Genomic DNA, 27448 nt, shown 5'->3' on the forward strand with positions numbered 1-27448 from the left:
TCTCTGGGACACATTTAAAGCAGTGTCTAGAGGAAAATTTATAGCAATAAATGTCCACATGAGAAGCAAAAAAAGATCTAAAATCGACACCCTATTGTCATAATTGAAAGAGCTAGAGGAGCAAGATCAAAAAAAAAAAACTCAAAAGCTAAGTTTTTAGCTAAGATCAGAGCAGAACTGAAGGAGACAGAGATACAAAAAAACCTTCAAGTAAGCAATAAATCCAGGAGCTGGTTTTTTGAAAAGATCAACAAAATAGACAAATAGCCAGGCTAATAAAAAAGAAAAGACAGAAGAATCGAATAGATGCAATAAAAAATGATAAAGGGGATATCACCACCAATTCCACAGAAATACAAACTACCATCAGAGATTACTACAAACAAATCTATGCACATAAGCCAGTAAATCTGGAAGAAATGGATAAATTCCTGGACACTTGCACCCTCCCAAGACTAAACCAGCAAGAAGCTGAAACCCTGAATAGACCAATAACAAGGTCCAAAGTTGAGGCAGCAATTAATAGCCTACCAACCAAAAAAAGTCCAGGTCCAGATAGGTTCACAGCTGAATTCTACCAGATGTACAAAGAAGAGCTGGTATCATTCCTTCTGTAACTATTCCAAACAATACAAAAAGGGGAATCCTCCCTAACTCATTTTATGAGACCAGCATCAACCTGATACAAAACCTGGCAGAGACACAACTAAAAAAGAAAACTTCAGGCCAATATCCATGATGAGCATCAATGCAAAAATCTTCAATAAAATATTAGCAAACCAAATGCAACAGCACATCCAAAAGTTTATCCATTAAGATCAAGTAGGCTTCATCCTGGGGATGCAAGGCTGGTTCAACATATGCAAATCCATACCACTTTAAACTTCATATGGAACCAGAAGACAGCCCACATAGCCAAGACAATCCTAAGCAAAAAGAACAAACTGAAGGCATCACACTACCTGACTTTAAACTATCCTACAAGACTACAGTAATCAAAACAGCATGGTACTGGGACCAAAACAGAGATATAGACCAGTGGAACAGAACAGAGGCCTCGGAAGAAATGCCACACATCTATAACCATCTGATCTTTAACAAACCTGACAAAAACAAGCAACAGAGAAATAATTCCCTGTTTAATCAATGGTGTTGGGAAAACTGGCTAGCCATGTGCAGAACGCAGAAACTGGACCCCTTCCTTACACCTTACACTAAAATTAACTCCAGATGGATTGAAGATTTAAACACAAGACCTAACACCATAAAAACCTTAGAAGAAAACCTAGGTAATACCATTCAGGACATAGGCATAGGCAAGGACTTCATGACTAAAACACCAAAAGCAATGGCAACAAAAGCCAAAATAGACAAATGGAATCTAATTAAACTTAAGAGTTTCTGCACAGCTAGAGAAACAATGATTAGGGTGAACCAGCAACCAATAGAATGGGAAAAAATTTTTTGCAATCTACCCATCTGACAAAGGGCTAATATCCAGAATCTACAAAGAACTAAAGCAGATTTACAAGAAAAAAACAAACATTCAAAAGTGGGTGAAGGATAGGAACAAATACTTTTCAAAAGAAGACATTTATGAGGCCAACAAACATACGAAATAATGCTTATCATCCCTGGTCATTAGAGAAATGCAAATCAAAACCACATTGTGATACCATATCATGCCAGTTAGAATGACAATCATTAAACAATCTGGAAACAACAGATGCTGGAGAGGATGTGGAGAAATAGGAACACTTTTACACTGTTGGTGGGAGTATAAATTAGTTCAGCCATTGTGGAAGACAGTGTAGCAATTCCTCAAGGATCTAGAAATAGAAATTCCATTTGACCCAGCAATCCCATTACTGGGTATATATCCAAAGGATTATAAATCATTCTATTATAAATATATGTACATGTATGTTCACTGTAGCAGTGTTTACAACAGCAAAGACTTGAACCAACCCAAAGGCCCATCAATGATAGACTGGACAAAGAAAATATGACACATATACACCATGAAATACTATGCAGCCATAAAAAATGATGAATTTGTGTCCTTTGTAGGGACATGGATGAATCTGGAAACCATCATTCTCGGCAAACTGACAGAAGAACAGAAAACCACACACTGCATGTTCTCACTCATAGGCAGGTGTTGAACAATGAGAACATATGGTTACAGGGAAGGGAACACCACACACTGGGGTCTCTTGGGGGTTGAGGGCCTAGGGGAAGGACAGTGGTGGGTGGGGAGGTTGGGGAAGGATAACACTGGGAGAAATGCCTGACGTAGGTGATGCGGGAAGGAGACAGCAAACCACCATGGCATCTGTGTACCTATGCAATAATCCAGCAAGATCTGCATATGTACCACAGAACGTAAAGTACAATAACAATAAAATGCCAGAAAAATCTCTTTAAAAATGAAGACAAATAATGTGCAGTATGGGGAAACTATGCTGATACACAGTAAACGAAAGAAAATAATGACATCAGAGGAAAATTTTTAAATTATCTTTGGAACATTTAGTTACCTATCTTATCTCCCTTCCAAAAAAAAATGCTTCCCCGTCCCCACTCCTCAGCATCACATTTAAAATAATGGTTATATTCGTATACTTACTACACTATTTTCTGAATAAAAGAAATCAGAAACCTTTATGTAATGAAGATCAGTTTTTTTAGTTAGAAATGACATTTTTTATACTGAAGTATTTGATTCAAAAGTCTATTTTAGTTTTTCTTCATAAGACAAAATTTTATAATTAAATCTTAAATATGTACTCAATTACAAAAATTTGTTAAATGGTTAGGATCAGAGTCCTCTTCTTCCTATATAAACAATAAGACTTAGATTAAAAGAGAAATTCAATCTTATGATCATGGTGGTGATATTCAAATGAATTAACGTGCCATTTATTTATTCATCTTCTGGATTTAAAAGCACAAAAAAATTTAAAGGCTCAAACCACAGAGCTTATGAAATGTACTTACAGATTGCAAAGAGGTGCATCATATCCTTTTTTGATCTGTTCCAATTTGTAATCATACCCTATCTTGAAAAGAGTTTTCTGAATATAATTCATCTCTTGGACTTTGCTCATAACATTCTTATAAATTCTATCCATAATTTCCTGAAAGTTAAACAAAATATTCAATAATCTGAAAAGAATGGACATAGTCTTAGTTGAAGATACCTTGCTTGCAACATCTTGGGTAAAAGTGTTTAGCATAATGGACATATTTGTTTCTTTAATCATATACTTAATTGTATTGATTACTTGTTCATTACTTCAAAAAGACTAAGGACAGGTATGGGGGATTTCTTCAGTTCTATGTATTACATCAATCTAAATTTTTAAGAAATGTTAGCTTGAGTTTAAAGAATTCACTTAGCTGTCACAGAAAAATATTTCTTTAAATCTCTTCTTTACAATATATTCACTTATTCTCAAACTATACCAAAATATACCTAACTATGTTGAGTCTATTCATGATGCTTTTCTCTTTTTTTACTACAACTTTGTGACCTTCTCACAACATGGCAGAAAGCACTACAGTTTCTTAAAATCCTAAATATCTATAATTTAAGCATTTCTATTCCATTTTAATAGACGCAAAGAACAGTATTCTTGCTCACACAAACTTGGAAAATTGGAGGTAGGACCAGGTTTAAGATATACTGACACCCAGGTTAATACAAATCAAAAAAACCGAACAGCCCAGACTACTACTAAATGATGTTTTCTTGAAATTATTTAGCACAGTTAAGGAAGAATTATCACATAAAGCACACCCATTTATAAATATGTCTTTCTAAATACTTCAATTACCAGTACAAAATAAGGTATGCTATAATGAATAACTTAATGGGCAGTTCTTTCAATATTAGAATAGTGCCACTCGCAAATGAAGACAGCAGAACTATTCCTTAAAATGGTTACCATAGCACTCAAGCATGGTGCTATTGTTTTCTCCATTTCCACAAAAGGAATCACTATTATATAATTGAAATATTTCCCTAGATCTGTGACATAAACCCCAATCATTCCCTAGCAGGACTTGAACATCCTATAACCATCCTTCTTAAAAAGCACATGAGATCTTAAAAAGGAGTGGGGAGGTGAAGAGGAAGGGGGAAGTGCTTGGGAATGAGACAGATGTGTAAGAACCATGCCTACTGCCCCTTCCAGCACTGGATACTAATCATAGACATGGGCAAGGCCTTGATCAGTAAGGAACATAATACAGTTGTAATACATTGGCAGGGTTTATTGTCGGCATATTAAGTCTCCCTTTATCTCAATCTAACATTACACGATGTTCAATGGAGCCACTGTTGATAAGTAGTGACTTATTCTGAATTCTCATCATGAATGTTACAGTACTCAATAAATCTTTCATTCTAACCCAAGAAAGAAACAAACTCAAAAAACAGACTTGATCAAAAATAATTCTCAATAAATAGTGTTTTTTTTTTTTTAAAAAATGGCCTATTTCTGGAGGAACAGGAGGAGCTAAAAAGGAAACTCAATAATGCTTGATGAGGTGCCAATGGACTTGCAACGTAGGAGTCAATTAACTATCTCAAGGCCTCAAGAAGTAAGAAAAGAAGTGTCACTGGAACCTGGCTGAGGACTGTAGCCATGGCAAAGACCTGGTTACAACCAATGGGAAGGAGACTATCCAACTGGGGCTCCTGATAACTGCTAAAATTTGCAGCCCAGCAGCAAAGGAACAAAGGTAATAAGTGTGCATACTCTCTATCTTTCTGCCCACTGATCTCTCATGAGGGCCTCCAATTGGCTGAACCCAACTAGAAGTCATAAGACAAGGAAGCACTGGTAATTCATGCACAGAACTTAGCCCCTCAAGACAGAGTAAAGCAGGGAAGAATGGACAATGGGCAATTAGAGTATAAGCAGCCTATCTGCTAACTGTGCTTATCCTTTAGGCCTAAAATTTAAGATTACTTCTTTGATGCCTCAGCCCTTACCCCTTCCTATGTTATCCAATAAGGTTTACTAGGGAATTCCTCATGCTAGATAATAAAGCCAATGTATTGTTTTCCAAAATGAAATATTAACAAGAACATAAAACAGTCCTAAATAGACAGCCATAGTGGTTAAGAACACTGGTGGACTGATACTCCACCAGTATCAGATTGGTGAAGTTCAAACTTCAATTCCATCACCTATGAGCTATGTGGCTTTAGGTCAACTTTCCTTCTTTATAGGACAGGGATAACAGGGCCCACCTTGCAGTCTTAGAAAGAATGAAGTGAGAAAGGCATTTCACACAGTGCCTAGGACATAGGAAGCACTGCACTAGCTATTATTAGCAACTTTTTATTATGGTTTTAGTCAGCAGCCTCTTCTTTCTGTTTGAAAACTTTACGAATTATACAGCACCTCTAAATAAAAAGGCAAAGTCTTCTCTGACCTACTCTACTTCTTTGTTATTTGGTAATTTTGCAATTAGAAGCTAAAAAGACCATTAAGTATCTTTCATCTGTAATTCTCAGGAAAACTTGGACTGAACACTTTCTTATCTAATCTTAGACTTTCCATATACAAAAGTAATTCTGTGAAAGACATTGGGATAAGATTTCAAGTCTGATCATAATATAAGCAGTAGTGATACAGTCTTTCTCAGGTTTCTGAAGCATAAAAAAAGCTAGAACATATTTGATTATACAAATCTGAAACATGGTGTTAAATGTTCCAAAATTCATTATTACAAGGCTATAAAATGTACCATCTTGTTTTTTTTTTAAAGCAGTATTTCACATAAGGATTCTGAATATATAGAATTACATTTTTTTCCTTTGGAAGCACTCTCCAATTTTCAGTTTACTTAATCACCATAAGAGGGTTGAGAGGGTTTAGATCCTCCACCTTGTATATGATTCCTCAGCTCCTGAGGATGTCCTAAAGTTTCCTCATTTGTTTTAAATTAAGACATTAAACAAGATGATCTTTAGAATATATTCTACCTTAAAACAGTCTGACCCATTCTCACAGCAGGTAATCTGAACTAGGTCATTTTCATCACCTAATTTTCATGTATCGGCAAATTCAAACAGGCATACATTTCAAAAGCTTACCATTTTGTCTTCCCCAGTATGGTACCTAAGATTTTAATGAACACATTTGCTGTGATTTCAACAAGGTAAAATTATTTTAAAATGTAGAGACATATCTAAGCATATTACTTTTTAAAAGGCCCAACTACAAGCAATAAATTATATAAACGATCCTCATATTCATATCCATATTCTGTACTCACCGGAACGGCAGCCATAAGTGTGGGCTTCAGTACAGTACAGTCTCCTTTGCTTCCTTTTTTAATTTTGCTGGACTATATTGAAGAAAAAGTAAATATGATTGGGAAACCAACCTTAACAAATCATGTTGTAATTCAAATATTAATAACAAATACAGAAGCTAAACATGGACTTGGAGCTTTTATTGCTCTGTGATTATCTGTTAACAACTATCACAACCTACAAATTTCAAGTGTAAGTACTTTAGTGCTACAGATAACTTCTTCTAGCACATTTCACCTTCCTTAGAGGAGAAATCTTGATGCAGGATAACAAGAGAATGGAATATTTTGATGAATTAAACATTTTATTAACAACATATTTTCAAATATAGCACAGACTACTACTACATTTGCAAAAAAAAACTTGATTAAGACAGACATAACACTAAAACAAAATTGAAGGTGATTTTAACTTTCTTTGATCAACCAATAGGCAAAGCCACATCTTAAAGACACCACTATGAACATCAATTAACGTAGTGAAACCCTAATTTGGTAATATTCTGGTTGATAAGATACCGAGGACACTGCCAGGGACAAAGTAGGGCTACGCATATATATACATAAATGCGCACATATTCCCTTTTTATCTTTCTTTCTTATACACATAAATAATATTTGGGATTTCAAACGTTAGAAAAATTGGTAGAAAAGTCAATAAAGTAACCCACTGAAAAAGCAAGATAAAAATAAAAATCTGCCGTAACACAGTTCATTAGCCTGCAAGTTTAGGTGTTTATAATATGTTAGCCCTTGCTAATACAGGGAAAAAGAAAACCAGCTGTTAAGCAGTGTGATCCATACAACTACCAGCTAGGCCATGGAGAGGAGAGTTCTCCTGATAGAATTAAGTTGCCTTTCTCCTACTTTTATTTAATCTGGATAAAGGAGATAAAATAACTCATTTTATGTATGTGCAAGTATATGCAAATTTGCAAGTGGAAACCTACACACAAACCATGTACAGCATACACAGGAGGGCTGCTCTGCAGAGACAAAATGGGCTCTCATGTTCTTCAGGTCAGAGTTACCCTCTGCATGCTATTGACCAGTTTTTGCTACAGAGAGCAATTTCAGGATAGCAGAAGCCATAAGAAGCCCTTATTTGTTTGTTTGTTTGTTTTACTTTTAGTAATTTTATCAGTTATTCTGTCTTCTTGTGATCATAGTAATCCTGGTTATGACAGTTGGCTTCAAATGAGGTCCTTCTAGTCTCCTGCGTTCTTCTGATTTCCTATGTGAAGGAAATTCCTGGGTTTTAGATTCCTAGTAAGACTGAGAGTCTTTATAGTAAAGTGCATTTTAAAAGTAGGTGTGAATTTTATTGAACAGGCTTCTAATGTACTAGCTTGGCCTAAGAGACAGCAAGAATTAAGTCAGACCAGCAACAGACTCCAACTGTCCCTCCTTTCCACACTGAGGCTATTGTTCTCAGAAAGGCAGTGAAAAAGAAAAGAGTGGCTAGTCACAGCTTCTGAAGTTCACAAAGGGAAAAAATATATATACTCAAAGTTTACTGAAATGTTTTCTACATTTTGATAATGTCTCTGATCACAAGAAAAATGCATGACAGTAAAACATATTCATCACAGATTTTACTAATTTTTTTAGAGTTTAGGCCTCAGTCTTATTGATAAGTCTACTTGGATTTTACTAGATCAAGTTCTGTTTATCGGTTGGATAGTGTATTTATTCACCTCATTACTATTATAGCAGATCTTAAGTGTGAACTTATAGCTGAGTGGTATAATCAAATACAGCAGCACCGTGTCGTACAAAGAGATTGTGTTTCTTAAAGTACAAAGTTAGAAGTTGTTTGGAACAGAACTTTTTCTCGCAGAAAAAGCCATGTTAAAAGGAGACTGGATTCTTCTTTCTTTTCTTTTTTTCTTTTTCTTCCTTTTTTTTTTTGAGACGAAGTCTCACTCTGTCACCCAGGCTGGAGTGTAGTGGCACGATCTCGGCTCACTAGAACCTCTGCTTTCCTGGTTCAAACAATTCTCCTGCCTCAGTGGTAGCTGGGACTACAGGCACCCGCTACCATGCCTGGCTAATTTTTTTGTATTTTTAGTAAAGACAGGGTTTCACTATATTGGCCAGGCTGGTCTCGAACTCCTGACCTTGTGATCCACCCACCTTAGCCTCCCAAAGTGCTGAAATTACAGGTGTGAGCCACTGTGCTGAGCTGGATTCTTCTTTCCAAGAGAATCCAATGTGGTAATGACAAGGAGGGGACACAAGGGACATTCAAGAGTGCTGAAAATATTTTTTGCTTTCCTAATCTAGATGGTGATGATCACAGAGGTCTATATGTGTATATGCTTATTAAGTCTAATCAAGCAGTACACTTAATATTTGTGCACTTCAAGTCACACATCAAAAAAAAAAAAGATGATTGGAATCTCAAGTCCAAAAACAAAACTAACTCTTTGTCTCAATAGTATACAACCTACCTAACCTCTCCCTAAAATGGTATTTCTACAAATAAAGTATTACGATTTCTAACTGTGAGCACCAAGGACACATCTTACCAACTGCACGCTCTATGGAGACTCTCAAACAAAAGGCAGCATTGCCTGGTGGGGGTCTGAAAAATAACAGCCAGGTCCCCAGTGTTGGAGGAGCAGAGCCACATATTGACAAGTCATTTCTATCTATACTCGCTTTATCTTTCAGCATCTGGAACCCCACAGCTTCTTTAGTAGCTCTTTTTTCCCCCATGCCTGTTTGAAGCTTTTCTACAGTAACTATTCCAAAGAAGAAATTTAAAAACAAACAAAACCAGAACTGTCGCCAATAGGTATTAGGTGTGTAATTTCAAATGGGCATAATATACATGAGTTAACCCTACACATTGTTGGGCTTTCTGCTACGAACCACAGGGAGTAGGAAGAATCCTGACTTAGTACGGTAAGCTGAGACTACCTTTGGAGTTGCCTCAGTGCTGACCAACAGAACTTTCTGTGATGATGAAAATATTCTTTATCTTTGCTGCTTAATATGGTAGCTGTTAGTCACATGTATCTACTGAGAGCTTGAAATATGGCCAAAGCAAATAAAAAACTTTTTTTCAATTTAATTCTACTTAATTTTCATTTAAATATCTGCCTAGTGACTACTGTATCAGACAGCACTGCTCTAGAAAAATATCAGGAAAACTGAGCCAAAATCCTATCATATCTCTTTCCAAAAACCCCACCAACGCTCATGGTTAGTGTGTCAAAAAGGCTCATTGTATTTATATTCTCTATCGTAGCTTTCAAAAGTAAAAATCTAGTAGAGAAAGATAAAAGTAATTTTTCATTTTGAAATAATTTTAAGGCTGGGTGCAGTGGCTCACGCCTGTAATCCCAGCACTTTGGGATGCTGAGGTAGGCGAATCACCTGAGGTCAGGAGTTTGAGACAAGCCTGGCCAACATGGTGAAACCCCGTCTCTACTAATAATACAAAAAATAGCTGAGCATAGGGACGAGTTCCTGTAATCCCAGCTACTCGGGAGGCTGAGGTAGGAGAATCACTTGAACCGGGGAGACAGAGGTTGCAGTGAGCCAAGATCACGCCATTGCACTTCAGCCTGGGCAACAGAGCAAGATTCCATCTCAAAAAAAGAAAAGAAAAGAAAAGGAAATAATTTAAAAATATACAGCTAAAGCAATGCTAACAAATCTACAGGGTAATTTATTATAGCTACCCATTGTTCACAGAAGCTATTTTGATGTCAAGGAAAATGTTTAAGCTGAATTAAAATATCTCATGTCCTAGTAATGTGTTCTCAGCCAAACTATGTAGCATCATATGATTATGCCAATATACTGAAAAGTTTGTCACCTGGTCAGAGAGTGTAAGTGGAGAAGAATATCCAATCCTGCAGCCATAGGTAAAGCAAGATATCTCTGCTGTCAACTCTAGCACATGAGCCAAAGGCAAGTAGCCAATATATGTGTCCTTCGGTCTAAAACAAAATAAGAGAAATATTTTAACCATGCTTGAAAAGGCATTTGAAGTTATAAATACCAATAACAAATTTTATCATTTTATTATAGATTGAGTTTAGAGAATGCTGAACATGAACTCTGATTTCTAAGAGGAAAGTTAAAGAATTATCTTACCCCAGTCCAGGTATTCTTTCACATTGGCCCGTCATTCCAGCTATCAAATTACTATGATGCATCATCACTCCCTTAGGTCGACCAGTAGAACCACTAGTATACATAACAATGGCCATGTCTGAAGGTGTTGGTCTACTTGGAGGAATGCTCACTAAATGAATGAATGAAAAATACCACATTTATGTCAGTTCAAAAGTTCAATTACTAAACAATAATAGGAAATTTAGATTTTCCATAATGATAAACTATCAATAGACAGTATTTGCTTTAAATCATCAAAACAAGCTGGGTGAGATGGCTTATGCCTGTAATCCTAGTACTTTGAGAGGCCAAGGTGAGAGGATCACTTGAGCCCCAGATTTCAATTCCAGCTTGGTCAATACAGTAAGACTCTCTACAAAAACTAAAAATATTAGCTGGATACAGTGGCATGCACCTGTAGCCCTTGCTATGCAAGAGGCTGAGGCAGAAGGATTGGGTGATCCCAAAAGGTTGAAGCTGTGGTAAGCTATGCTCGTACCACTGTGCTTCAGCCTGGGCTAGAAGACAAAAATGTTTATCAAATTCCGGTTACAGTGAGAATTTTGGACTCAATTTGACCCATTTTCTGGATGTTTAACCTAATCCCTGTCTGTGCATTGCCCCTCCATAGTACTGTATACAGAGCAATATTGTGGAAAGATTTCTAGGACTTTGGAGAATCAGGAGGATACAGTATTGTGTACAAACTTCTTAGGCCTCAGTTTCTCATCTTTAAAATAAGACAGCTGAACAGATTGTGGTTATTAACCACTAGTGGGTATCAGAATCACCTGCAGAACGTAAACAAAATACTATTTCTGAACCCCCTTTCTGAAAATTCAGATTCAGTATGTCTGGGATAGAACAAAAGCTCCACAAGTGATTTTCATATCATGCCTCTGATTGAAAACCATTGGATTTGATCTTTAAAGGTGACTCCGATGTTAAACTCAAAGATGCTAAGTTTTAAACAGCACCCTGGAGCTTCCACTTTCAAGACAATGTATAGTGCTAACCTAGTAACTACTTTTCCTTCCAAGAATATACCAAAATGGCTAAGAAGCCACAGATATATCAGAATTAAATACAAGTTTAACAGGATTATCAGATTTAAAAATCTTTACAAAAATTATATACCAGTTAAAATAATTTTTTAAAACACTGAGCTATACCACTGAAACAAAGATAAAGTTATATTTAAACTGGCTAATTTTAAGGCTTTTTAAAGATATAGTCATAGTTTATAAACCAAGCAAATAAGGACTGTATATTTCCTCTGATGATTAACCAAAGCAACAGCAGTAGCTAAGTTAAATTCATCTTAATCTAAGCACATGTGATACTTTGCTTCTGCCCACTTTTAAATAAATACGCAAAAAGTGGCATCATAATAACTATATACCACAAAAACATATGTATCCTATCTACTGCAGAGATGAATAGAACTAACTGGGATATATGGCCTATTACAACATTGCTCACACAAAATTATGAAGACTGTTGACCCCTTAGTTTGGTGCCAACACCCTTTGGTGAATCAGCAGAACTGGCAACTGATCCCTACCAAGCAGGACTTCCCAGTCAAATTTACCCCAATCTTACAGAGTCAACCTGGAATAGAGAAACAATTCTCCATGGGTCTCGTGTTCTGCACATCTTGCAAGCAGAGACACTGACTTTGTTCCAGACTATTTTTACATGGATGTTTCACAGAGACGGTGTCTCCCTACAGAGCAAACAGCAGGCATGCCTACTTTCCAGTACAAAAAAATAAGATATTCAGGCCCTTTAAGCTCAGAGTTCCTCTCCTATGACACAAATACTGATATGTTACTTCTGAATACTGATATTGTGAGTAAAAGTGTCCCTCATCTCTGACCCAAAATTCTATGGTCCCATGAAGTTCTACAGGCATATCTGTTTACCTGCAAGCAGGGTAAAATCTCAGACTCTCTGCCATTCTGAACACATGGCAGAAAGCTATATTCTATTCCTGTTATTATAAACATGTGTTCATTATCTAATAGTAAAATAATCAGAAGCTGAGTAGAATTTCGACCAACATTTTCTTCTGCAAAAATGAATCATCTCCTCATTGTAGTATGGTATTACCATCTCATTAACCATGATAAGGAAACTCTTCAAATGGAGTATTAATTTCTTCAACTCTATGCCCTGATGGTCAGCTGACATTTTACTACAAGGTACAGTTGTTTCAAATGAAATACCAAACACTGCCTCAGTGGTAAAATAATTCCAAGCATTAATCTTGCTGAACAGTTTTGCATCCTCCAAAACATCATTAAGATAACTAGCATCAAGCATTTTTTTCAGAAAGTTTACTGAATGGAAGGCCTAATTCATTATTCTTTTATGAGGCCCAAATTGGAAGGTTATAGTGGGTTATTTTTAAAAAATGAAGAATCAGGCCAGGAGCGGTGGCTCACGTCTGTAATCCTAGAACTTTGTGAGGCTGAGGCAGACGGAGCGCCAGAGGTCAGAAGTTCGAGACCAACCTGACCAATATGGTGAAACCCCATCTCTACTAAAAATACAAAAATTAGCCGGCGTGGTGGTGGGTGCCTGTAATCCCAGCTACTCAGGAGGCTGAGGCAGGAGAATTGTTTGAACCCAGGAGGTAGAGGTTGCAGTGAGCTGAGATGGCGCCACTGCACCCCAGCCTAGGTGACAGAGTGACACTCCATATCAAAAAAAAAAAGAAAAAAAATCATTTGACAGCAATTGCCATAAAGTCTGAACCACTGATTACATCTCAACTATTTAGTGAAATTTACTAAGTTACTTTTTTTGAGGAGAAAGGGAGAGAAAATGTTAGTCATATATGGTCTCGATAGTTTTTAAACATTTTTAAACTTTTTTTTTTTTCAGTCAAAGAACTTTCGTGGATTTATTCATGTCACTGGTTTCCTTAACCTACTGAAATAACGAACTTGGAATAGGTAAATTAAATTATTTTTACTGCTTTACTTACAGTTTTCTGGGTTGGATCCCAACTCTTCTACTGATTGCATGCTGTGAATCTCAAATCCTTCAGGGTACTCTGCTTTATTGATATTCTTATTGTCCACATAAATGATATGCTTAACACAATTGATATCTAACAATGCAGTCTGTTGAACAGAAAGAAAAACAAAACAGCTATTTAATTGGAGCCGGCAACAAAAATTCACTTATTGAACATTTTCTTGTCCTGCCAGACAATGCAACTATGAATTAAAAGAAAATTTCATATTTACCTTAAGTTTACTTTCCAGAAGTTCGACACTAGTAATCAGATAGGAAGCCTCAGATTCATTTAGCCCATGAACTACTGCTTCTTTGCCAAGTGTGGCATATAAAGTCACAACTACATAATAAAAATAAACACAAATTTTAAGTAATAAACATCTATTAGAAAGAGATATTATTTAAGTCAGTCTTTAACAATAGGTACACTTAGAGATACCAAGACATTGTATAATTTAATTTGATTTCATAGTCTCTATTACTACCCTTCAACCTTGCCTCAAACTCCCTGGTACCACAAAGTTTTCCTTACAAATTCCCAGAACTCTTACTTCCTAAACCTGAAGAAACCCAGAAATACTGGCATTGCCACAGCTGATCAAAAATCTGTCAGTCAAAATGCTCGAGGCCAATAGGTACTGGCTGAACTCAATTCAGGTTAGACTGGCCCAGCTACGGCTTCTTCGTGATACACACTTTCATTGGCCATAGCCTCCAAAGAATAGATAAGTCCTTGAAAATCTTAAGGATCTTAAGTCAGAAGATCAGCCACAAATAATGTTCTTACTCCTTCTAAGAAGCCGCTTTAGTGAGTCCAATGTCCAATGTGATTGGTGACCTCCATACTTTAATTAGAGGAATCAAGGAGATCTACTCCTTAGGAGCCACCAAAAATTAAACATAAACTTAAACCAAGATCAATTAGAATCAAAGGACATTTTCTAAACTTAGAAAGAATTGGAAATTCAGCTCTAGACTGGCAACCAGAAACAACAACATGGTTAAAATTAGCCACTTTTCACAAGCTGTTGATCGTTGAAATTGGGTGATGGGTACACAGGGGGTCATTTTCATATTATCTGTTTTTTTTGTTTGAAATTCGGACTCTTCAATCACACCCTACAATGTTATATTTCATTCAACAAACAACAGAGTACTTACTATGGGACAATGCATTGTTTATTTCTTAAGTAGTGACAACAACAAATGCTTGAGTGTTAGAAATATACTCAATTTTACTTTCTAACATATCTAATGCCAATTCCAGCTGTCACATGCATATTGCACATGTAAAATGGAATAAGTCAAATAAGGGATCTCAAAGTGAAGAATGAATTTGAATTATCCTAAGAATTTTTTTTAGTTCTTCTAATCATTACTCTTGGCGTATCACCTCCAAAAAATACCCCCAAACTCCAACTCTTTTAGGTACAATTCATTTCCAGTTGGAAAATAAAAGTCTAAATCACATCCCTTAAAGATGCCAATTCCCATATTAGCTCTTAGAAGTTACCATATTTAACAGAAGTTATTCGATATCTTTTAGCCACAATATTACATACTGTATTATGGACATAATTTGTGTGTAAAATGGCTAACCAACATGTACTTTGAAATCATAAGCATCTCAAAACAATTTTCACATGCAAGCAAAGATCCTTCTCTCCCTCCTGCAAAAACACGAGGCACTTACGAGGAAAGTTGTACTTAAAGCAGGTCTGTGCTGCAATCATCCATTCGGCCCTGGTCTCACAGAAGATGGCAATCGTGTTCTTTGGTTTTAGTCCCAGTGCAGTGAGTCCACTACCAAAGTTGTTCACTCTGAGGTTCACTTCGAGATAGTTCATCCATTTATAATTCCCAAGAATTAACTGTCAAAGTGATACATTCTCTAATATTAGTATATTCAAACAAGCAATTTAAATTAAACAAAGCATAAAACTCCAAAAATGCTCTTAAGTGAACACACAGAAACTATGAGCAGCTTCTGAGTAGTTTTACACATCACTATAATAGAATGCCAGCATATTTAAAACACACTCAATTTATGATAAAACAAATGTGTCTTCATCTTTAAAAAAATAAATGAAAAGCACTAAAACACTTTACCTTCTTAAAAACTTTTCCATTTGGCTGCATTTCATTTTCTTCACTTAGGATTTCCCTGGTCCCAAGGCTGTCCTTCTTCCCAAACTTGGATACGGCATGGTCAAACAATTTATCCAGAGTATCTGCTCCAGGGATGTCTATTACAGCTAGTGAGTCGAAGTGTGTGACAGAGCGATATGGACTTCCGGGTTTGTCTGAAGTGGGCTTAGCTTTTATTCTCTTTGCCATAGCGTTTTTCTTCTTGGCATTGGTAAGAAAATACCATGGAATAAATATAAGGGCACTGTATATTGTTATTAACAAGTGGACAGGCAGCAAAATAATGGTGAGCACATTTAGCTTAAGTTTCATAGTGGAAAGGCTTCTAAAATGGTGCTTATTTCTTGTTATTCTTTGGCTTTTGAAAGCCTTATTTTGCTGAAGAAGGCAATAACGGAAGCAGCAGTAAGAATAGCAGTAGAGCCAAGGTAGTTCAATCTTAGTGATACAGATAAAAGTTAGTAATCTTTGGAAGCCGACAATAAAGTACACCTGCAGGTGATGACAATGAACCAAGCAGAGAGCAGGAAAAACAAAAACAAAAACAAAAGAGTATTAACAAGTTGATAGCACAATTGATTTAAATACTCAGGTCTTTATTAGCTTACACAATTAATTACAGAAAACTGAAATAACTGGTCTGAAAGGCTGGCATTTATAATCATTATTGACATAAATGTCTTTGAGCACACCAACTCCTGAATTTAATTTTTTCTAGGTTTCTAGGTGTACTGGTACTCTGCATATCATTCTATAAGTAGAATAACAGCCTTAATGCTTATACAAATACATGAATATGATATTTAAGTTTGGCAAAACTTTGGAAGAATAGGGTATGCCAAGAATGAGATTTCTCTTAAACGTGTATGTAAACTAGACATCTTTAAATAGGGTTAGGCATACATCCAAAGGGAGGGGAGTGGGGCAGAAACTACCAACTTAGATTTATTTCTCGAAGATCAACCCAGAAACATTATTCTGAGTTCTGCATTAAGTAAATTTCTGAATTAATGCTATTTACTATCTCCTATTCTCCATATGGGAGCAATACAATTGTAAAGTCATTTCCTACATGTCCACTTTGTGCTCAAAACTGCACTAGTTGCCTAGGAGTGGTAACACAAGTCTGAAGTAGTATTAATTCCTGGTCCTTGCCCATTACAAGTTAACACTTATGAGTCAATTATCACAGAAGATAGATCCAGTGTTTTTTAAACTGTTTGGGTGACTGGGGATGGGGGTACAACTAAACCATCTCTTCTAATAAACACTACTGCAAACTGCCCATATATAATACTAAAAGTGGAGTTGCTCTGGCCGAAACAGGGTTTGGGGATGTCCGAGTCCCGCCCCAGAATTCCCAGAATCCCAATTCCCAAGATGACCACTAAAGTAATTCTACTGAAAAGCCTTGTGGTAATACATAACTAATACACAACTATCACATACAGTATAAGCAGTAGTATAAACAATAAATGCAAAAGGAGTTCAGAGGAAGTGCAAAATGGCCAAGAGTAACTAGGAGGGGCTTTGTGGAGATTAGATTTAAGCTGGACCTTAATGTTTGACATCTAGAAATGAAAGAGGAATGGAAGGCATTCCAGGCTCAGAGACCATATTGAAAACAGATACAAAGGTGTGAATGAAAGGACTTTGGGAGAATAGTAAGGACACTAGTCTGACTGCGGCATAGGGTATACACTGACTAAATACACTAAGGTAGTTACAAGATCTGACAAATCAGGCAAGGTAATTTTGATTGGATTTCGCAGAAAGCTGGGGGCTGCTGCAGGTTAGAAAAGCAGTGTCATTGGAAAGAAACCAAAGAAACAGTCTCAAGAATAGTAATTTTTTTTTTTTGAGACAAGACCTCACTTTGTCACCCAGGCTAGAGTGCAGTGGCATGATCTCAGCTCACTGCAACCTCTGCCTCCCAGGCTCAAGAGATCCTACTGGAGTAGGATGCCTCTGGAGTAGCTAGGAACACAGATGTGCATCACCACGCCTGGCTAGGTTTTTTTTGCTTTTTGTAGAGATGGGCTTTCACTATGTTGCTCAGGCTGTTCTCAAATTCCTGGGCTCAAGCAATCTGCCCTCCATGGCCTCCCGAAGTGCTGGGATTACAGGCAGGGGCCACCGCACCCAGCCCAAGAATAGTAGTATTTTTCAAGGATTTTGCCTTCCACTGAGAAAGCTATTTTGGCGAGCAGGAGCATATTTCAACAATAAAAATCAATGTGTTAGTCAACTTTGAAAAGACAAACTGAAGCCCATCCTTCTGCAACTTTTGTAGAAAGACTAACAGACTTAATTCAATTGACCCCAAGCTAGTTGATTGTTTTTATATCATCTACTATAAAATAGTAGCTTAATCCTGCTTCTACCTTTATTTATGTCATTTAGCTGAGTGCACTGAAATGAGCAAGAAACTAGAAATCACTGGGTGTCAATCCTCATCTCTGCCCCTAACTGGCTGTGTAACCTTGAGCAACCATCTGCCTGAGTCTGGGAGCACACTAGATCAGTAGGCCTTAACCTCGTAGAAATGACGGGCCTTTGTGAGAATGAGAACTAGAAACCCAATTCCCCTCAGAAAGACATGCTTAATGATACAATTTCAAGAAACTCACAAGTTCCTTTAAATCCATCCATTAACTTCAAAAGGCAATAACCATGGAATAAGAATATTTGGCTTGGATGATCTCTTAGGGCCTTTCCAAGTTTAAATTCTATGATTTACCCTACTGGAAAGTACTTTCTCAGTCTCTTAGACAAGTCTGCTCATTCATTTCTTCAAGATAAGGTGTGTCGTGTCAAGTGTTTATCACAGTACTGGTCCTCAATATGTAAGATCCCCTCTAACAATCCTGTCCTCCCATTGAAAATTTCATGACTACTCAAGTCCAGAACAATCTTCACTTTTTCTAATTTCTTACATCATTAGCAAAGCTACCACTCAATCTGATACATGATTATATTACCTTCACTTCCAAAATTCTGGGTACCTTAGTATAGAACACAGACCAGGAGTTCTCAACCATATCAAACCCAACATGTCTTTCTTATGACAAATATTTTGTGATACCTTTTCATAAACATCAAGGATAGTCATAATCTACCAACACACCATTTTAAAAAATAATTTCTTACTGGTAATAAAAAAGTATGATAAACTAATTTAAAATAACAAAAAATACTTGTTTCAATGCATACATTCTCAGAGACAATATTAGCAGACATGAAAGCATGTCTTCACATTTATAAAATTACCCTAAGGGGTGAGTACCACCCTACCCTCAATTGAGAAATCTACAGACTTAAGGCTGAAAATATATAAAGAACAGAAAATAGCTTTTGAAGAGTTTATACTTTAGTTGGATTTAGACTGCACTGTATGTGTTTTAGCTATTCATGTTATATACATTTACTCTTTTATACATATTTGCCTTAAGTCTTAGAGAAAGATAAATGCTTTCTATGTAATCCTCATGGTGCCTAGTACAGACTATAGACACAGACACACACACACACACATACACACAAAAGTAGGCAAGGCTCAAAGAACATTCAGGTGGAAAGAAACCAGAAAGATCACTCAGTCTAGAGGTTTTCAAATTCTTTCTGCAGGTAGTGAGGGGGTAATGGGTCATCCATTTGAATAAAATCTTACATGGATATAAAAACACAAGTGTAGATGAAAGCAAAAAGCAGAGCTGCTCTAGTAGGGGAAGCTATAACAGCCCCTGAAGGACTCCTTGGAACTTCTAGTTCAGCTGAATATTTGAACCACTGATATTGAATGATCCCTCATCTTATAGAGAAGCAAATGAATGGCAGAGCACAAATTGAGTACCCAGTGCTCTTTCAAGTACACTAGCCAGCCTCTGCCCAGTTTTGCCTATCATCTTAAACTATAATACTTCCTTGTCAAGGAGGTTTTCAAGGGGTTATACTCAGCCTATTGATTTCATTTCAAAAAAGATTTGAACATTCCATTTCACTTAAAAAAAAGAGTTGGTTGTAAGGGTATGATGCTGAGCATCATCATACCCATCATTAGGCAGAATATAATGTCTCATAAGAGAAACAACAAAAAATTTCTAGGCTCACAGATCTGTGTTTAAAACATGGTTTTATGCAGCCATAAAAAGGAATGAGTTTATGTCCTTTGCAGGGACATGGATGAAGCTAGAAACCATCATTCTCAGCAAACTAACACAGGAACAGAAAACCAAATACCACATGTTCTCAGTCATAAGTGAGAGTGAGAACACATGAACACAGAGAGGGGAACATCACACACAGGGGCATGTCGGGGAGTTGGGGGGCCAAGGGAAGGACAGCATTAGGAGAAATACCTAATGTAGATGATGGGTTGATGGGTGAAGCAAACCACCATGGCACGTGTATGCCTATGTAACAAACCTGCACACTCTGCACATATACCCCAGAACTTAAAGTATAATTTTTAAAAAAGCTCTTTATTAATGGTTTCATCTGTAAAACAGGAATACTGCTTGTATGACCTACTTTATAGTGCTGCTGGGAGAAACCTTTGTCTAGCTCCTCTTAAATTCCATAGGCAATCATACTCAGTCCCTGACAAATGCACTCATCTCTCTTGCCATGCTCTCATTAGGCTGTACTTAATCAACTCAGCCTCAGCCTAGTTCTATCCTATCCAATTCTCCACCTAATCTGTACCTGTACCTATGCAGCTGAATTTGCTGTGAGAAACACACACCTGTGCTGAATGTCTCACTTTAAATTTATGATTGCTACCACAAATGGGCTCTCCATCATGCAGAGAGACCACACTGCACTAGTTCACTCACTGGCCCACTCTTCCGGATTTCATACTTTACTCTCTTCAGACCACCAACATTCCTCATCCAGCCTCATTCTCAGTAGCTGACCTGACTCTTTTGCAGAGAAAACAGCAATAATCCAAAGAGAATATCCACCAACTCTCACCACTACATCTACCCACCTAATCACATCTGTGGACACATACTGTTTTCTCTCCTGTGACCATGGATGAACTGTTGATGTTCCTAGCTGAGGCCAACAGCTTCACTTGTGCATTACAACCTGTCTTTACAAGGACACAGAAGTGCTACTCTACCAATTCCTCCCTCTCTGTCCTGCCTCATTAATTTCCCCTGCTCTTCTGAACTATTTCCTTCAGCATCATGACCAGCTGTTATTTCTTTCATCTTAGAAAACATTCCCTCCCTTGTACCTTCTTTTCAGCTATAGCCCATTTATTTTCCATCTCTTTGGCACTGCTTGAAAGATGTGTCTACAGCTCTTGTCTCTCACTTCTCTCCCTATTTTCTCTTGAACCCACTACCATCAGGCTTATGTCTCCTACCACTCTATAAACTTGTGCTCCTCATCAGGGTCTCCAGTGACTTCCATGCTACTAGATCCAAAGGTCAATTAAAGCTCAGTTCTCTTCCTTAACCCACTGGCAGTCTTTAACACAGCTTCTGCTTTAAACTTCTTTACTCTTCGGGTTTTCTTCCTACTTTCCTGGCTATTCCTTTTCAGTCTTTTTTTTTTCTGCTTCTTCCTCATATTCCTGACCTGCAAACAATATGAGGCTTGGTCCTTGAACCTCACAATTTTAAATACTATATATATAATACATATATATATATGTCATGATGACTTCCAAATTTCTCCCTCAAGCCTGGAAATCTGCCTTAAATGCTAGATTTATGTATCTGTTTCCTCAACAGATCCACTTAGAGGTCAGTTAAATACCTCAAACTTAGCATGTTCAAAATTGAGATCATCCTTCCACAATCCTATCTCACCCAGTGTTACCCATCTCTTATCTATTCCACTTGCTATGACCAAAAGTCTTAGATTCACCCTTTTACTCCCTTCTCTTTCTCAGACATTCCACAGGCAATTTATCAGCAAATCCTAAGGGTTTGACTTATGAAACAGTTGAATCTAATATCAACTACTTCTCACCACCTCCACTGTTACCATCCTGGTTTAAGCCACTATCATCTCTCAACTAGATAAATTGGGATAGCCAGTCTAGTCTCCCGGCTTCCACTTTGTACCTCTACTATAAATTCTAAACTCAGAAGCCAGAGTACTATTCTCAAAATGTAAGTTAGATCATACCATTCCTCTGCTCAAAATCTTTCAAAGAATCCCCATATGACTCACCCAGAATATAAGCTAAAGTCCTTACTGTAACGTACAAGACTAGATAATCTTTCCCCTACCCCTAAAGGGTCTGACTTTACCTCCTAGTATGCTTTCGCTGGAACATTCTTCTGTAGTCCCTTTTGTTCCTGCCTCATGACCTCTGTACTTGATGTTCTCTCTGTCTAGAATGCTCTTCCAAGACACCTACATAGCTTATTCTCTTGCCTCCTTTTCTTTTTCTTACTCAAAGAACACCTTCTCAGTGAGGCATTTCTCCAGCCACCTTCTTTTAAAATTGTTTTCCCACACTTTCTATCCCTTACTTGCATTATTATTTTCTTAGTATTTTCACTAATATACCATGTGTTTTATTTTTCATGTTTACTGTCTATGTCCCTATTAGAATATCAGCTTCACGAGGCAGAGAGTTTGTCTCATTTGCTGCTGAATCTGTGACTGGAACAGAGCCTTTGTTTATTAGCGTCAGTAAAATTGTTTAATGAATTAAGAATGTACACTGAATTCTAATTCTATAAGGTAAAAATATATGCAAGTACAATAACGTTAAGGTAGCTAACTTTAATCATCTTAAAAAGCAATCACTTGTCCATGCCAACATCCTAGGAAATACTATACTCTTAAAATTCCTGGTAATTAAAATAAACTTGAACATGTTGTTAGTTGCTTAATAGAAAACATAAAACTGGATAAACTGCCTGTTGCACAGAGAGAAAAGATGCGTGGTATAAAAGCATGAAGGTTACACAATTTACACTATGTGCATTTTCACTGATACTTTCAAAGGCATGTGGTCCTTCCAAGTATGAAGAGTGTTACTGCTATCCCACCATTAGGAGGACATGAACTTTGAGTGGTGCTTCCTTGATCAAGTAACGTATTTGTATGTCAGCCAGAAAAAGGCAGGGTATTATCTTCAGTCATTGGATAGTTAATTGCTCCTGCTGAACTTTACCATTCCATATGGGAATCTTAGTAATAACCAGGTATTGAGCATTTACTACAGGCTAGGCACTGTGCTAAGTCCTTTGGATATATTATCTCATTTAATCCTTCAGAAGACTCCTTTGGGGTAATATCTTCATTTTAAGGATATAACAGACTCAGAGAGATTAAGTTGCCCAAGATAGCACAGCTGAGTAGAGATCTGAACCCAGGTCGATTTGATTTTAAAGTCCATGTTCTTAGCTCAATTGTCTGTGATCCTGGTCACACTGGTATAATCTAAATAAGTGAGAGTGACAAACTTTGGGTATGAAAAAATACTGGCAACAATTTTGAGCACTGATCTGTCCTATATCCTAAGACATTATGTGTGGGAAGAGGGGGGCTCTTTAGATGTCCAGTAAGTACTAGAAGTTTTAGTGAAACATCAGATTCAATTTTATTTTATTTTTTTGTTCTGAGGTGAGGTTTAATGTTAAGTATTTCATTCCAGTTACTTCAAACACTCTGAGATAGGTTAAACACAAAAAGTGTTAGTGATACATTAAGCTCTAGTACACAATGTAAACATTACATATTAATTAAAGTCTGAATTTAAAAGAAGAAATCATCTTTCCCAGAAGCATGTGACATAACACCAATTTGAGAATAAAAGAGAAAAACTACTGAACTGCGGTTGGTTAATGCCAAGACATTTTTTCAAAAGTTTTAGAAAATGAACTAAACCAAGCAAGGATCCATGCATCTGCTAAGTTGAAACACACAGTAGTGACAAATTAACTTTGTCCTTGACATAAGATCTTACAAAAAGTTTTTAAGTCAATTTGAAAATAAACAGTTAACTATATAAGCGCTAATTTTTAAAAGTCTCATTTTCAAATTACACATTAGGAGCAATTAAATAAAAAATAAAGAGACAATGTGCCTTCTGAAAAAGATTAGTTACAGACTAGTAAACATTAAATCAGAAAACAATTATAAAAGTTCCAAGAGATTAAACAGATAAGAATACCTGCTGTACTTTAAAAGATCCTATTTCTAAATAGATGTTGCATCACAAAGACTTTTATAAAGGGGTGGAGTGCTTCCTTAAAATCTTATTTTCTTTCACACACTATTAAAAACTTCTAAATGATTGTAAAACATACAAGAAAAAGTTCAACTGCTAGACTGAGTAAGAATGGTTTCACTTTGCAAATGAAATCAAACTTTACAGGAGGCATTACAATTAACTTTATACTTTAACATTAAAACTTAGAGAATGCCAATACCTTGAGAAAATAAAGGCATTAAGAGTCGTTTCATCAGTCGGCAAGACAAAATAATCATGTGAAATATATGTATTAGTACAGCACTTGTCTCATCTGATTCAAATTGTTATACTCCAAATAACAAGCAGTCTACTCAATAGGAAATGACTTGCACAATCAAACCCTAAGCTCAAATATACAGTAATTATAATACATTTTAAAACTGAGAAAAGCAAAACAAAACCTAAGATGACTATATAGATGCCGTATACCAACACAAAACACCTGTGCCTGGCTAGTTTGAAACCGTCTCACAGTTATGACTGATCTTTGGGTGCGTCTCTCACAAGATAAACTGAACCTGTTTACTTCATCACCTGGAGACGTATTAACTCCTGAAGTCGCCATTCTGCCAGTCTCTTCCCAGCTTTTCCCAGCAAAGAAAGCACCTCAGCTGCCATGTTGACAATACTTTCAATGCTCTAGGGTGAGTTCCCTCCCATCATGCCTTAAGAAGATGATCCCCGGCATGCATCAGATAAGGTTGTTTCTAGGTCATAGGATGTTATAATTGGTATCCTATCTATATATGTTAACATGCGGAGCTCTAGGAGCCAATGTTGCTGCCTACACACTTCACATACACTGTGTAGAATTATACATCTATTCCTCATTTTAAGTGATCAAGACAAACTTGATTTTTAAATATGTAGCTTTCTAAAGTTGGGAATTGGTTGTATACAACTTAATCCAATAATTGGTTGTGAATAATTTAATCCAAAGCTTACATTTAAAGGAATCTTGAGGATAAATCAGGCTACAAGTGACACCTACTGGCTAAGCATGATGCTATAACCAAACTTTATTAAACAATGAAAAAGGGAGAAAAACTAAATTCTGTGCGATATATGTTTAGAGAGCAATACAAATGGTTCAGTGCTGTAGAAGGGGAGCAGAGAGCATAATGACAATGCCAACATTGTACAACTGATGCTAAAGAGTAACTGTTGCAGGTCCCTGTACATAAAACCTTGCTGCTAAATTAAACTGCCCATTGCACCATGGGGCAGGGCAGACTTTTATTTGATCTACAAAGTCTGATTTACTGGGCGCTTTTTCTCTGTTGGAATATATAGATGATTTTAACATAAGCTAACCAAACATAATTGGGCTATAGAATTTAAAGTTAACTTTTATAATAAATGTGTTTTGTTCAAGTGAAGAATATACAAAATATCTATAGGTTATACATCTATCTCCTGTCGTCTTACATATTTATTATAATAAAGTAATACAACACAGGGCTTTCAACCATGAGTGTAGGTTTCAAAAAATCTTTTAAGCAGCAGTAGTATTTCCCATAGGAATATCCTCATATTACAAGGAGAATTTTACAATTGTGCCTTCTTTTGCCACATGATCTGCCCTCCCCATTTGCTAGAGGATGAACAAGTTTAATAGGTTAGTTATTGGTCGATGTTGTTTCCAATATGTCAGACAGTTAAAAAATTATTTGACAATGTAGTCTTAAACCATTTCTTATAAAATGGCCAATTAAATGACTATAATTCAGCTGCCTGACCACCATAATACAAAATTTTATCATGATTTAAAAAAAAAAACTCATTCTGCTCTTCAGTACTAAATATACCTTATAAGTGATTCTAATTAAAGAACTCAAAGACTGATAAATCTGTTAAATATTGAAACCTTATGGCCATATAGTCAACACTCACATATTAGCCATAGTAAAGAACAGAAGAGCACATATTCTAAAGACAGCAGATAATACAAAAATGCATTTTATCCTTATTAGCATTTTGTTTTGAGTGTGTCTGACATTTTAGAAATTAAAGAATTCCTACCTAAAGAAAGAAGTCACGCAAAGCCAAATACAAGAAGCCATGGAAAGTATGCCTTGAGTTAATGTCTCCATATTAGGATTGGGAATACATGTCATTCTGTTCTCTCCCTTCACATTCATTTATTTATCTGGCTGATGCTTCAGTAAGATGACTGAGACAAGGGTGATAAAGGAGTTAATTATTTCCATTGTGAAACATATTTTGGGAAAGCTGAGACAAAGGCAATTAATGGGGAGCCTCCAAAGTGTCACAAGATACTATCTGCAAACTCCTGAACACAACTGGCTAGGTATGTTCATGCCAATGCTTCTGGTAACTCCTACTCTTCACCTTGGTACTTTTTTCCCTTCCTTATCTAGATGGGCTGCAGATTGACTGCTATAAACATGTAAGTGTATGTGTAGGTGTGTATCTGTAAAAGAGAAAACAGTATTTTCTGTAGTTAAATCAATTACAGAAGTTTGAATACTACCACTCTTCACAGTGGCAGTATAGTCTGTCAAATTCCAAAAGGAAACAAACTTTATTGATATTTTAACATCTTTGTCAGCCATTGGGTAGTGTGTAATACCTAAGTAGCTGAATTCAGTGACAGCTAATTCTAGTCTGCTGATAAAAATCTCTGGCCATGTTTAAGATTCTTCTAATGCAGGCTAATCAGTGGACTTCAACACTTAGCTATACAAAAACATAGTCTTTTGAATTTTTTTTTTTTTTAACACGGAGTCTGGCTCTGTTGCCCAGGCTGGAGTGCAGTGACACAGTCTCAGCTCACCGTAACTTCTGACTCCCAGTTTCAAGCAATTCTTCGGCCTCAGCCTCCCAAGTAGCTGGGACTACAGGTGCGTACCACCATGCCTGGCAAATTTTTGTGTTTTTAGTAGAGATGGGGTTTCACCATGTTGGCCAGGCTGGTCTTGAACTCCAGACCTCATGATCCGCCCACCTTGGCCTCCCAAAGTGCTGTGATTACAGGCGTGAGCCACCGCACCCAGTCTTGAATTTCTCTATACTTGGAAATCAAAAATAGTTATTAACATATAAGAACTACTATATCTTCAGTTTCAAATTTATAACCTATTAAAATGAAAGCAATTTTCAGAAGACCAAAAATTCTAGAGAGATGGTATCAGATATAGGGTTTTAGTCCTGGTTCACAAGCTGTTGAGCTGTGAGACCTGGAACAAATTAAGTAACCTCTCAATGTCCATTTCCTCATCTGTAAAGTGAGAAAGTTGGGTTCATATTTTAAGATATCACAAACCAGTAAAAAATATAAAAGAAAGAAGAATGGTGCGGGGAAATGACACAGAGCTACCAAGTCGTTGTTGTTGTTTTTGCCAGGCATGAACTTTTTTAAAGCCCTAACATTTACTATCACCATCATTTCATGAGATAAAGAACATGTTTAGTTTCCCTAAATTGGAAAGATATATATTATAAGAAGTAACCCTTTAAACTGAAAATGTTTAGCTTTTAAAAACTCATGATCTGCTGTCCTTATTTTTCTCACTTCACCATGGACCAGTAAAAACATTTTTGCTAGCCAGCAGTGGTCTA

General features: G+C 36.7%; 1 protein-coding gene across 20 annotated transcripts in view; it reads right to left on the reverse strand.

Moving 5' to 3' along the window:
- ACSL4 (acyl-CoA synthetase long chain family member 4) overlaps positions 1–27448 on the reverse strand; it is an 87827-nt gene that overhangs the window by 22603 nt on the left and 37776 nt on the right. For 4 of the 20 annotated variants that reach the window (XM_078362125.1, XM_078362127.1, XM_078362132.1 and 1 more), the window contains 8 exons: positions 15601–16131; positions 15185–15362; positions 13722–13831; positions 13457–13595; positions 10444–10594; positions 10163–10286; positions 6295–6366; positions 3001–3140 (listed from right to left, as the gene is read on the reverse strand). In XM_078362125.1, the coding sequence (XP_078218251.1) occupies positions 3001–3140; positions 6295–6366; positions 10163–10286; positions 10444–10594; positions 13457–13595; positions 13722–13831; positions 15185–15362; positions 15601–15951 (1265 nt within the window). In that variant the 5' untranslated portion in view covers positions 15952–16131. Of the gene's footprint in view, positions 1–3000; positions 3141–6294; positions 6367–10162; positions 10287–10443; positions 10595–13456; positions 13596–13721; positions 13832–15184; positions 15363–15600; positions 16132–24400; positions 24508–26663; positions 26901–27448 lie in introns of those variants that run through there. The other 16 variants (XM_078362133.1, XM_035289497.3, XM_078362129.1 and 13 more) reach the window with 7 other exon arrangements.

This window comes from Callithrix jacchus, chromosome X (genome assembly GCF_049354715.1).
Source record: "Callithrix jacchus isolate 240 chromosome X, calJac240_pri, whole genome shotgun sequence".
Lineage (NCBI taxonomy): Eukaryota > Metazoa > Chordata > Mammalia > Primates > Cebidae > Callithrix > Callithrix jacchus.